The sequence below is a fragment of the Molossus molossus genome, unplaced genomic scaffold (genome assembly GCF_014108415.1).
Source record: "Molossus molossus isolate mMolMol1 unplaced genomic scaffold, mMolMol1.p scaffold_m16_p_8, whole genome shotgun sequence".
Lineage (NCBI taxonomy): Eukaryota > Metazoa > Chordata > Mammalia > Chiroptera > Molossidae > Molossus > Molossus molossus.
Window position 1 is genome coordinate 26,962,875 of NW_023425402.1, and position 14,371 is coordinate 26,977,245.

Below are 14,371 nucleotides of genomic sequence, written 5' to 3' on the forward strand. Positions count from 1 at the left end.
CTAGTCAAAATAATAAGCCAATAAGATAAAGATAAATATCACATGATCTCACTTATTGGTGGAATATAATGAATAAACTAAGCTGATGAACAAAATAGACCCAGAGACATAGAAGTAGGGTACAGACTGACAAACCTCAGAAGAAGGAGGTGGGAGAGGGGGGAGGGGAGGGATAAATAACAGAACTTTTATGTGTGTATGCTTAACCAATGGACATAGACAACAATGCTGGGGGGGGGGGGCATCGAGAGGAGGGTGTCAGTGGGGGAAAAAGGAGAAACAATTGTAACAAACACAAATTAATTTAAAAAATCATATCAAAAAATAAATAAAAATATTATGAAGACCTCGTGCATAATAGGTGTCTCTAATCCACTCATACCGTTTAAAAAACATTGGTAATTTCCTTATATGTAGATCAAAAATGGTCAGTTATGTTCCTTCAAGAAAGAATAAATATACTCCTATTCATTATAAACAATTGTACAATACACTAATTATTTTAATAAGAAATGTATGGGATCTAAGAAAAACATTAAAAACTCAATGGAGAAATAATACAAATGGAATCCCAATAGAAATACCAATGATTGTTTGGGTTGTTTTTGGTAATTTGACAATAATTATTCTAAAGTTAACCTGAAAAAAATGATAGGTAAAATCACTTAAGAACACTCTCAAGTAGAATATGAGGACATGGCTTGTCAACATTAAATAATAGGAAGTTCCAATAAATAAGAGCAACTTTCCAGTGCAATTGTCAGCAGATTAACAGAACAGAATGCATTATCTTCCTAACAGAGCCTCCCACACATGGTGAAGAAACTATCCTAGAGGCTCTATAGCATAGAGGTAAGGAGTACGGATTGAGAGGGGCCAAAACACCTGGATTCAAATCCTGGCTTTGCCACCTCTTTGTAACTTTGTGCAAGTTGTTTAGCCACTCTGTGCCTCTGTTTCCTCATCTCAAAATTAGAAATAATAAAAGTAATTACCTGGGTGACATGCAAAGCATTCAGAACAGAGCCTGGCAATAGCAAATGCTATGTAAGTATTTGCTATGATGGTGTTCACTATCACAAGTCCTGGAGGTGTCACCTATGTGGGTACACAAGTTTCTGCTCTTGGGAAGGCCCCACATAGTGGTTCAAGGCTCCACTGCTACCATATTAAAATTCTTAAGACATTTGGAACAAGGAGTCCTGCATTTTCCTTTTACAATGGGCCTGGTAAGTTATGTGGTGAGTCTTGCAAGTCAGTCAGGAAAAGGATGAATTATTCAACAAGTAAACCCCAGTGTGTAGAGGAGGAGACGGGTTCAAGTTAGGTTCTCATTTCACATCATGTGGCACACTAAAAATGTAACATAGCTTAAATCAAATCGCTATATTCTGAATTTAAATGGGAAGTACCTGTTTACATGATGAATTTTGTCTTTAAAAATTCATAATAAATATGGTCTCATATTGTTCACTAAATAGGCCTACAAACAAGAATCCAATAGCAAAGAGCCCTTCTAGCACCTGGACATGGTCTTGTAATACTATCTTCCACTAAAAGGAGCTGGTGTTCTTTGCAGAAATGGCTAATCCTGGGTCTTGCACAGGAAATGTACAAGATGAGCCTTATCAGCAGGCTTGAATTGGATGTACTATTCATGAGCAGGTTGTTGTACCAGAGAGCAAGAACGTTAGCAAAGACTATGTGGACATGTCAAATAGAACAGGTTCTCACTGGCTAAAGGTGAGACAATTGGAGCACCAGTAAGGATGATAACCACAATACATAGAAACATATATGTATGTTTAAATGCATGATTCACAATGGCATGCAAAGATTTAAAAACTTAATGATCATCTGAGAGAACGAAAATTATTTTGAAAACTAGCAAATACAGACCAAAAAAATCGAATCGTTTTTCTACCATTACTGTATGATGAAATGAACCTCCAAGTAAACAAATAGTTGAAAAGAGGACATTTCCTTTTGTAGAATTCCAGCTATTAAATCAAGAAGAAAAAATTAAGAGTATTGATACTTTCCAACTACGGTGGCATAATGAATCTAACCAGTGATCATCAGTGACTGCAAATATCACCAAAAAAGGTAATCATGCATCAAATGCCACCTGATGGAAGTAAAATATTACTTGAATCTGATCAAGCCTTTCGACCTAACTACTGATTTACAACTGATACAGGGAACAGAAGTGTGTTAAACACCACTTGAGGGGCATAATTCCAGACTATGAGAAACTTTGCTGGAAAAATGACCCACTTTCTTCAACTAATAAATTGCAAGGAAAAACTAGGGAGAGGAAACGTATAGTTAGATGAAAGAGACAACACCCAGTTGTAATGTATGGACCTTATTTGAATCCTGCTTCAAGTAAACTTTAAAACAAATGAGACAATCAGAGAAATTTGAACATTTTCTAGGTTTTTAAAAAATGACATGAAAGAGCTATTGTTAAGTATTTCTAGCTATGACAATGGTGTTATAGTTATATTTTTAAATTTCTTACATTTTATAGATATATATGGAAGTGTTTACATATAAGATGAGATAATGCCTATGATTTGCTTCAGGTAATCTTGAGGGCGGGGAGAAAGTGGATTGGGAGTACAGATGAAAAAAGATTGCTGTGAATTAAAAGCAGGAGATGGGTATATGAGTTTTTACTATTTTTGTGTTTAAATTTTTCCCTTAAAAATGTATTTTTGGAAAAAAGTATTTTTGGAGGAAAAGCTTACTTGTGAAAAGATGTTTAAACTATACAAACTATATGAGGGAATATTTAACTGATCTAAATGATCAGTGACTTTTAAACCATAAAATAAATAACATACTAAAGAAAAGACTGCTACTTTAACCAAAATAAACACTAAAAATGCATGTGTGCTTCAAAAAGAATCTTAAAATTAAAAGATAAACACTCTAAGAAAAATATAACATATGAGAAATAAAAGGTTAAAATGCTCACTATATAAGGGAGTTAATAATAATAGCTAACATATTGTTGTTACATATTGTTAGCTATAATGTACTAGCTACTCTTATAAGCACTTTACAAAAACCACTTACGTTCTTATAAAATAAAAAGTACTAATATTCCATGGCCTAATAGATAATTCATAGAAGTTCAAATAATCATAAAAAATATATATATTTAACTTCACAATAATCAAATAATTGCCATTTAAATTGTACTAATATTTGAGCCTATCAAAATAGTGAAGATTGTTGTTGGTGATTGATGCTGTTACTGATAATGCAGTGAAATGGCCAACTTCTTACGTAGCTAGTGGGAGCTTAAGTTGGAGGAATCTTTCTGGAGAGCAATTCAGCAATATTAATTGAGTCTTAAAATCATTTATACCTTGGATGCTTTCAAGTAGTTATAGCACTGATGTGATCATAGATCCATACGAAGATGTATATGCAGGCGGTTTATCAGTTTTGTTTGTAATTAAGAAATGGAAACAATCTAAATTCCAAAAAGAAAAAAAAAGGAGCATTTAAATACAATTATAGAACATCAATACCTTGGAATCTCAGGGAACCACTGAAGCTGTATTTTTCACCCTGGCTGGTGTGGCTCAGTAGGTTGGGCATCATCCAGTGCACTGAAGGACCGCCAGTTTGATTCCAGGTCAGGGCACGTGCCTGAGTTGCCAGCTGGATCCCAGTAGGGGGCGTGTAGGAGGCAATTGAAAAATGTTTCTCTCTTTCCCTCTCCCTTCCCCTCTCTCTAAAAAAATCAATAAAAAATATTTTAAAATAAAGGTTGCATTTTCAAGTGGCAAATAATTCATCCACATGTGAATGGATACATTAATTGTGGAGTATCCATGTAATTGAATATTAGTTAGCAACAACAAAAACAATGAATAACTAACTGAACAGCATGAATGAATCCCTAAATATTATACACAGGGTAAAAACATCAGACAAAAAGAAGAGAATATACTGTTTGAATTTATTCATACGGGATTCTAGAACAGGTAAAGCTTACCTATGGCTAAGATGTCAGATGAGTGGGTGCCTCTGAGGCAAGTCCAGGGATTGGCTTTGAAGGGTCATGAAGTGACTTTCTGAGAAGAAGGAAACATTCTGTATTGTGATAGGTGTGCATTAACCAGGTGTATCCTTTTGTCAAACTCATCTTCCTTTAGCTACATCATCTCTGCTCAGACTTTATATAAGATCTTGCCTTTGACTCTATGTAAATTAGATATCAAAAATCACATTTTTCAAGAAGATTTAATAAAATAGGGAAAATATTCAACTTACAGACTTAACTGGAAAACAGAATCATGAGATAATGCTGTGTCTACAGTATGGTCCTAATTGTGTAAAAGAAAATACATGAATATATAGAGATACACAGAAATGACAAAGATATATTTCAATGAACAGGTACAAATTTCATTATTAAAAAACATGGTAAATATTCTTGAACTCTCACTTTATACCAAATTCCCTTTTTCTTCATACATTCTAGCTTTGGCCTTCTTACAGTTTCTCAAATTCAAACCTTGTGGTTCCTATGCCACTGATGACCTCCTCACCCCCTCTAGCTACTTAATTCCCGCTCAGCCTTCAGCTCTCAGCTCAATCTTGACCTCTCCATTGACACTTTCCATACCCTCTCCCTTCCCAGGCTGGGTCAAGCACATTATGCTTCTCCTTCTTGACACTTGTTAACCTAAAAACAAAAAGCTCAAAGGAGATCCAAAACAATAGCTTATTCCAGAAGTATTAATTCAAGCAGAATCCCAATAGTGTTTGAATTAGGAGGTGAAGGCAAGGGGTATTTATGAGTAAGGGGAGGGGAATAATTACATCAGTGAAAGCAGGAATTTCTATAGATGCAGATCAGCTAACATGGTAATGCTATTCTAAAGACTGTTTTAAATCTTCAGTCTGGTAGTCAAAATTGAAAGGGTTAATAACATTTTATGTTTATTTTGTTTATTTATTTTTATCCTCACCTGATATTTTTCCATTTATCTTCAGATAGAGTGGGAGGGGGAGGAGAAACATCAATGTGAGAGAGACACATCAACTGGTTGACTCCTGCACGACCCCAACCAAGGCCAGGGACGAACCGCAACCAAGGTACGTGCTCTTGGCTGGAATGGAACCCACAACTCATTAGTCCGCAAAGTGACACTCTTAACCACTGAGCCACACCGGCCCGGCAGTAAGGGTTAATAACGTTTTAAAGGGTAAAGGCAAAAGCTTGCAAAAGGAGGAAACTGAAAAATTTGTTGTTTGCATGACCTTTGCTCAGCCTTCTGTTGAGTACGGATTATCTGAATTATCTGAAAGACAAGGAATCACTCAGCAGATGCAGGATGAGATAATAGACCCAGTCCAACTGCAAAGTGGACAATGGGCCACGCAGAGTACATCAGCAGGAGCTGTCAGAAGCTAGAAGCAGAGTATATAACCTACACCCCAACTATTTGGAGCTGACTCCCTTCTCGGACTCAGACTACCTGCTCCCAGGTGCTTGCAATAAAGTCGTTTTGCTCTACACATTGGCCTTGCGTTGTGGATGTGATCTCCACCAGCTCATATCTTTCAAAAATATCTGCTTTCTTATTTTTTTCAAACAGTTGTTTGGGATACAATGCTGCTTTGGGTCCAACCCAAAGGTTATTATGGCCAGTTTTGATATTCCAAAGGTTTGAGGAGTGAGATGTGGAAAGACAATTCCTCTGGGATGGTGACTCCAACTCCATTTTATTAAAAAAAAATTTTTTTCTTTATTGATCTTAGAGATAGAGGAAGGGAGAGAGAGATAGAAACATCGATGAGAGAGAACATCAACTGGCCACTTCCTGCATGCCCCCACTGGGGATCGGGCCCACAACATGGGCATGTGTTGTGACCTGGAATCGAACCAGCGACCCCTTGGTGCGTGGGTCGACGTTCAACCACTGATCTACACCGGCCGGACATCCAACTCCATTTTAAAGTGGCTCAATTTATATTATTCTTTTTACACACTTAACAACTGTAACTTTTCATTTCCTTGCATGTACCTTGAGTTAGCTAAAGTGCAAGTTTAAGAGCACTGTCCTCTAAGCTGCCAAGGCTGCCTAAGATGTCTTTTACCAACTGCAAACACAGGTTTTCCACAAACACTCTCAGGTTCAATAATATGCTAGAGAAACTCACAACTCACTGAAGCCTATTATATTCATGGTTTTATTTATTACAGTGAAAGAATACAAAGTAGAACCAATCAAAGTTGGAAAAGACACATAAGGCAGAGTCTGGGCTGTTTCCAAATATAAAGCATCTGTCCTCAGGATGCAGTACTCTCCTAGCATTTACTTGTTACAGTATACATGAAGTATTCTCCATCTCTAGGAAGCTCACCTGAGTTTCAATGTCCAAAGTTTTAATTGAGGGTTTATTACATAGGCATGATTAATTGATTACCTATGTGATTGAACTCAGTCTCTAAATCTTTCTGGCTTTCAAGGTAGTGGCCAGCTTCCACCCTAAGACTATTGAGTATGATCATTACTAGCCTGAGTATGCCCTTAGCATAAATTATAAAGTGTGGTCTGAGGGGCTCACCGTGAATAACATACACATTCCTCCTACTGAGGAATTTCCAAGGGTGTAGAGATTACCTCCCAGGAACTGTTGAAGGATTGGGGTGGGGGAACTGCAGAATGGACCTTACTTTCAGCAGGCCAAATTTTTACTACACAGAACGGTTATGTAAACAATATCCTCCACCCTCTCTCAGCTCCAAAAAGCTAGAATCACATCTGGTTTTGCTTTCAGTTTCATTCCTACCAGCTAACATGTGTTTGAAAATGCTGAGAATCTGCATAATATAGTACAGTTGACCCTTGTATAATGCAGGGGTTAGAGGTGCTGATTGCCTCTCCACCACGCAGTCAAAAATCCATGTCTAACTTTGACTTTCAAAAAACTCAACTTCTAATAGCCTACTGTTGGCTAGAAGCCTTACCGATAACATCAACAGTTGATTAACACATATTTTGTGTATGTATTATATGCATTCATGACATACCTAACTTTCTCTTCATTTTTCTAGGCTATGGAGTTCATCTGTAAGTTTTTTTCAAATTGTCGCAAATCTCTAAAATTTTTCATATATATAGTTGATTGGTTTGAGAGAGAGAGAGAGAGAGAGAGAGAGAGCGAGCGCTATCGATTTGTTCCATTATGCATTCATTGGCTACTTGTATGTGCCCTGACCAGAGATCAAACCTGCCACCTTGGCATATGGGGACGATGCTCTATTCCACTGAGTTGCCTGGCCAGGATTTCTAACATATTTATTGGGGAAAAATCTGCATATAAATGGACCTGTGCAGCTCAAAATCATGTTGTTCAAGGGTCAACTCTAGTTTATAGCATGAAAATGGTGGAGTCTGAATTTGAATCTTGGTTCTTCTTTTCACTAATTTGGTTGACCCTGGATGAGTTATTTAACCTCTCACTGCCTAATTGTGCTCATCTATAAATTAGGGATAATGATAATACCTGTCTCATAGAGTTGCAATGAGGATTAAATAAATTAACATGAGTAAAACTTCCCAGAATAATGCTTGGCATTGAGTAAAAGTTAGATTAATGTTTAATATAGTTAAATGCTCAATAAGTGATTTATGATTGAATAAGTGTCTGGCAAAGGAGAGGTGCTTTGTAAATATTAATTAAAATAATATAAGATTTTTTTCTTTAGTAGATTTTTCTATTTTTTTATTAATATAGTACCAGATGTATTGATTTAAACATGTCATCAATATGTCTGATTTTCAGCTCTCAAATTTTATATTATTCTAAAGATTATAGCTCAATAATATGCTTAAGAAAAGTACAAAAAATCTCAGTCTTTTTGCCCCTCCACAATAAAGTGAGGAGTTGAATTAGATAGGGTTCAAGGTGACTTCCAACTCCAACAAAATGTTATTTGTCCTTAGGAAACAAACTAAATATAACAACAGAGAAGACCATTTAACATGGAGACATGAATCCTTTGAATGTGTAAGTTTCCATTGAAAAAAAAAAATAACAAAGAGAACATTCAGTTAATGACCAAAATTCATCTTTGATATGTGAAAATATAGGTTTGAATTGTGGCAATAAATTTTTATTAGTTTGATGGAATTTGACTCGACAGCAAACCACACACAAAGGTCATAAAAAATGTATTTTAATCTGTGAGAAATGGTTTACTTTATCTTGTCACTTAAATTGGCTTAATGAGTATCTGGAAGGTGATTGGTAATTGAATCAGTAATGTCTCCAAACAAGAGATTAAACATTTTGAAATAATACTATTAGCAATTAGAAAAGAGAATCAACTTGTTAAACATTCATTGTGGTTACAATGATATGCATACACATTTACACACTATCACCAAATGTTTTTAAATTGATTTTTTTACTACTAAGCAATTATTAAATTATTTAATACTAAAAAGTAAATATGGCCCAATCACTTTTCTTACCATGTTTATTTTCCAAAGGTAGCAAATGTTAGTGACGTGTTCTACATATTTCTATGCATAGACACAGAATTTTCAAAATGTATATATGTCCCTGTCATTAAAAAGTGTTTGTAAAGTGTTACTTTCTCTTGCCATTTTAGTGTTACCACAAGCAGTTACCCAGTTTGAAGAATTGGTTGGTATGGCGGACGCCGTGCTTAAGGGTAGAGGAACCGTGCTCACATCTGCGTCCTCCCTCTGGAGAGCAACAAACAACTCCTCACCAGAGTCATTTGCCTCCATGTGCAGTAACTCTAACTCTAATTCTAATTCCAGTTCACCAGTCTCCTTGAGAGCTGAAGAAGAGCGGCACACTGACGAGAAGCAGGTCAGTGGAAATACCCGCCCTCTCTTTCTCTGGGATACAGTTAAATGCAAAAATTAAAATAAGAGCACAAAGCAACCATTGCTTTATCAGATACCTTTAGGTAACTTTAGGTCACAACCATAATGTTCCAATTGCGTACAGCAGTGGTTTTACAATAAATCTGATATTTGTGAAACAGATAACCATTTTAGAAAACTAAAGTCAAATTGTGGACAGTGATGAAGTTTTTAAACTAGAAAATTCTTAATCCGAAAAATGCATTAAGGGCTATGAAATTAGATCATTGAGATAAGGTAAATTTCATCCCTGGCCTGCTGTCTAGACATAATTCTTTTTTACCTTCTTAATTTCTCTTAATCAAGAAACAGAAGCTAAAAAGACAAGAGTTTTGTTTCAATCAGGCATCATTGTTGGAAAATAAGCCTCCAAGAGCAATAATTAAATACTAAAAATCTAGCATGCTAAATACGTGAATCTTAGTGTATTAATTTCCTTTTGCTGTATAACGGATTACCACAGAATTAGTAATTTATCATAACACAGATTTACTGTCTGCAAGTTCTGTAGGTCAGAAGCATGGTAACATCAAGCTCTTGGCAAGTGCCATCCTTTCTGGAGGCTCTTTGGAAGAAAAAAAATCTGTTTCCTGCTCATTTGGGTTGTAGAATTCAATGTCTGTGGCTGTAGAACTGAATCCTAATTTTCTTGCTGACTGTAAATCGAGGGTCATTCCTGCAGGATGTAGAGGCAACTACATCCCACATTGCTTGGTTTGGGGCCACTTCCACCATCCTCAACGCCAGCCATGGCAAGCAACGTTCCTCTCACTCTTCGAATCTCTCCTCCTTCCGCCTTGCTTTCTGACCCATTCTTCTGCCTCCCTCTTCTGTGGTTAAGGGCTCCTATAATTAGATTGGAGCCCACCCAACTAACCTGGAAATCCAGGCTAATCCCCCCATCAAAAGATACTTAACTTTTTTTTGATCTGGATAATCCAGGCTAATCTCCTCATCTCAAAATACTTAACTTTTTGTTGTTGTTAGTTCTCACCCAAGGACATTTTTATTGATTTTCTCTCAGATAAAGTGAAAAGAAGGAAGTGAGGGAGGGAAGGAGAAAGGGAACAAGAGAGAGACATCAATGTGAGAGAGACACACCAATTGGTTGCCTCCCGAATGACCCCAACGAGGTTGGGGATCGAATCTGCAATCCAGGTGCATGCCCTTGACTGGGAATCAAACCCATGACCCTTAGGTCCACAAGCTGACATTCTAACCCCTGAGCCTAACCAGTCAGGGCTCAAGAGACTTAACTTTAATTATACCTACAGCCCTGGCCGGTTTGGCGCAGCGGTTAGAGCTGCGGCCCGCGGATCAAAGAGTCCAGGGCTCGGTTCCCGCTAAGGGCACATACCTCGGTTGCAATTTGTCCCCGGCCCCAGTTGGGATCGTGTGGGTGGTAACCATTTGATGTGTCTCTCTCACATTGATATTTCTCTCTTTCACTTCCTCCTTCTCTCCCTCCCACTCTATCTGAAGATAAATGCGAAAAAAAAAAAAAAAAAAAGTGTCCTCTGGTGAGGATTAAAAATAATAATAATAATAATACCTACAAAGTTGTTTTCCCATATAAAGTAACGTATTCACAGTTTCCAGGGAGTGGATATCTTTAGTGGGCCCCTATTCTGCCTATCACACTTTGTTAAGCGAGGAGGGGACTCCTCCTTAAAGCATCAAATCCAGATTCCATAACAAGAATTTGTGTATACTTTGGAACAAATACCTCATAAATATTGGGAATTATTTCAAAGATAACATTTGCACTCTAACCCCTGAAATGTAAAGGATATACATCACCTTCAAGAATGTTGATTTTGTGTCTGGTATGCCTTAATTAGTAATATATTCCTCCAGATATTACTTTCTTCTTCTCCTTCCGATTGCATGTATTATTTTTTATTTTTCAGTTCAAGATTGAAAAATGGCAGATTGCCCGTTGTAACAAGAGCAAGCCTCAGAAGTTTATTAATGATTTAATGCAAGTACTTTACACAAATGAGTACATGGCCACACACAGCCTGACGGGTGCGAAATCCTCCACTTCGAGGGAGAAGGCTGTAAAGCCAGCTATGAATCAGAATGAAGTTCAAGAAATCATAGGTGATCATACGATTACATTATATAGTTGCATAACTTTGAAATTATTTTACCCTTCAAGGTTGTTATTCCATTATGGTCTTTTTCTTCAAATTTATTTTTCTATGAAAGAGAAACCTCAGGATCACCTAAACCCTATTAAATATGGGACATTCTCTAGAAAACTTTATATTAAAAGGAGATAGTAAACACTATATTTTATATCACTGAAAAGTTTGGATTTATAAAATTCATAGCTTTAGAAAAGTGAAATTTCAAAATCCTTTCAGTCAAAATTTCAGTAACAGTTTATATCTTATTTTCCCTTTCTTATCTTGGTTCTATCCCTTATCTTTTATTCTAGAAAGATAGAGGTCAATTTGACGGTCTTATTTATGATTTTTAAGTTAATGAATCTCCTTAAATAATCTACATTGTCAAATAACTTTTTTGCCAATACCCAACCAATTTAGGGAATCACTAACTCCTAGCTCTCTATATTTTAATGGTATGTAATTTCTTACTTGGAAAAGAGTCAGTCAGACCCCAGCTGTTCCAACTGATGTTGGGATGGATAAAATTAGATTTGTAACATTTTGGAGCAAGGAGACAGAGTTCAGAGCAAGTAACAAGGTTAAAGTTGAGTGGTACCATAGGAAGACAAATATGCATGTCCTCCGTTTATAATATAGACCTTCGTTATCTCTGGCATTGGTTTTAAAACCCGATTCATCTATGTAAATATCTCATGGGTGTTTGGGCTGCTTTTGCAAAATGAGGACAAAATTATAATGTGAATTGCTTCATGTTTTATCTCAGTTCATATCTTAAGAGGCCAGGTCCTCAGGCCTCATAAAGTGTTGGTGTGTGTTACTGTTGTTTATTTACAGGAGTCACAAAACAGTTATTTCCCAACACTGATGATGTCTCAATCAGAAGGATGATAGGGCAAAAGCTGAACAACTGTACCAAGAAGCCAAATTTAAGCAAAAATATGAACTCTCAGGATATTAAGTAGATTCTTTTGGTAAGTATTTTAAATCTTTATTTATTTATTTATTTTTTTAATCCTCATCCGAGGACATTTTTCCATTTTTGTACAGACAGAGTGGGAGGGAGAGAGAGGAAGAGAGAGAGAGGGAAACATCGACGTGAAAGGGACACATCGAGTGGCTGCCACCCGCACGACTGACCAGGGCCGGGGACAAACTGCAACCAAGGTACATGCCCTTAGCGGGAACCGAACCCGGGTCTCTCCGGACCGCAGGCGGACGCTCTAACCGTTGAGCCAAACCGGCCAGGGCGAAACACAAAAATTTTTAATATACAACCAGTTACGACTTTATATACTAATTTCAAATACATAAATCATAAACACTACCTAACAGTTAAAAGTTAACAATTTTCTGAAATATTCCATCAGAGGAAATTACATAATATGGTTATTAACAGCTCTGTAATACATTTACCCTACTTATTGGGGGCCACGTACATGTCAGTTGCCTCTTCATTTGACCACAATCTTATAATAGCCTTTTCTATAGAAAAAATAGAGAAATAATTTAGACTACTCTCTAGCAGAGTTGATAGAAAATTACTTTTCTTTTTTCTTTTTGACAGTTTCCAGATGAAGTTTACAGAGTTGTCTTTTCAGTTTTCAACTCTTTAATAGCAATGTAACTTTTAGGATTCTTGTCAGATTGGGAAACCCCTCTACTGAGTTCTTTTCATATCTGAGCTATAAGATTTCAGGGGCATTTCAAGTTTTCTATGGAGTGAGTGCTCTTCAATAGTCTTTGAATTTACCACATTCAAAGCATTCCTAGAACACAATGCAAAGTAGAATGACCAGCAATAATGTAACTATACATGGAAGAGATTGAAAAGCAAAAAAAATACATCCCAGTCAATCCTTAACCAAATCTTAGAAATGCCCACTGAGGACAACATATGAATGAGGGGCAGCTGAAATGGAGAGAGACAGTGGTCTTGATTACGGGTGAAATATTGAGCTTTGGCAAATTTAACCAAAACATATAAACATGTGAGGACATTACTGGGGCCTCTTTGTCGGAAGATACCCATGCAAGTAAGCGTTATGAACTTCATAGCAATCCTGCCTCTGACTTAGCTCATTTGGTTTTCCTGAGCTTTGAAGAGATAGAGCAGATTTGGGGAATTGCCTGATATTTTAAGGTATCAATAAATGCTACTGAAGAAGGACAAACAGAATCGTTGATCATTTTTTAAGATGGTTGATGGGTCTGTGGGGATGGTTCCTTTTACTGTGTTTTTGAAATTTTACCTAATAAAAAGTTTCTTAAAAGCCATTTGAAATGAAAATAGATGTTCACTATTTTAACTGTTATCTATGCTGGTCTTCCTCTGAATAGATCATAAAAGAATTCCTACATCACCGCAATAGTAATAGTTAATATTTAAAATGTATATTTTAAGCCTAAATCTGTAGTAGACACACAGATAAATAACTCATACCACTGTTAAGATACTATATGAATTCTAAAATAAATATGCTCTGTTTTTTTAAATTTGCTTTTCATAGGTACTATAGGTATTCGAAATAAAGTACCTTCAGTTTTAAATTTAACATTGGATTTTGTTGGAGAATCTGCAACCTCCCTGGCAGTGAGCACAGAGAGACGTGTGCAGGGACAGGCTGCGAGACATCTGTAACATCGACAGACTCTCCTGATGGAGCAGCAAGCTTGCTGAAGAAGCTGCATGTAGATTCTGCCCTAAATATCCACGATGCATCACACTAGAGAATTTCTAGCAGTCCAATAAGCATGCATTATGGTTTCTTGCATTTTTCTGTCCCTAATGCTTCTCTGTATAGCTAACTTAACAGGATAGTTATCATAACAGAAACGTCAACCCTTAATTAAGATTTGTCATAGTCCTAATCAATTGCTGTACATTTATTATTACCAGTCATTCTCCATTTTAATTTTTGAATTCTTAGCATGAGCACATGTGTGGAAAAGTACAGTGAAATAATCACTGTTCATAAACAGAAGAGCAGCACTGTTGTTTTAGCAATAAAACTGCAGAATAATTCTGTTACTTAAAATGTATAAAATAGAAATTTAATAAATGAGAGCAGCAAGACCTTTTATTTTAATATGAAACTATTTCATTGTACTCCTAAAAAAGGAAATAAACACAAATATCTGTGATTGTTAAAACAATTCATCCACTTTCAGAAAAATCTTTTTTTTTAACTTTGTTTACATGCTCCTAAGTTTTTATTGCCCAAAATATAAATAAAGATATGTCATATAAAACATCAATAACATCTCAAACATCCATATAAGATGTAATATCCTATGTATTTGGTT

General features: G+C 36.3%; 1 protein-coding gene across 2 annotated transcripts in view; it reads left to right on the forward strand.

Moving 5' to 3' along the window:
- The window catches only part of BEND6 (BEN domain containing 6), a 56,836-nt gene extending 42,706 nt beyond the window's left edge, over nucleotides 1-14,130 (forward strand). The window contains exons 4-7 of one of the 2 annotated variants that reach the window (XM_036248768.1): nucleotides 8,651-8,877; nucleotides 10,844-11,036; nucleotides 11,903-12,039; nucleotides 13,576-14,130. In XM_036248768.1, the coding sequence (XP_036104661.1) occupies nucleotides 8,651-8,877; nucleotides 10,844-11,036; nucleotides 11,903-12,030 (548 nt within the window). In that variant the 3' untranslated portion in view covers nucleotides 12,031-12,039; nucleotides 13,576-14,130. Of the gene's footprint in view, nucleotides 1-7,979; nucleotides 8,044-8,650; nucleotides 8,878-10,843; nucleotides 11,037-11,902; nucleotides 12,040-13,575 lie in introns of those variants that run through there. The other variant, XM_036248769.1, reaches the window with a different exon arrangement.
- The last annotated feature ends 241 nt before the right edge of the window (nucleotides 14,131-14,371 follow it).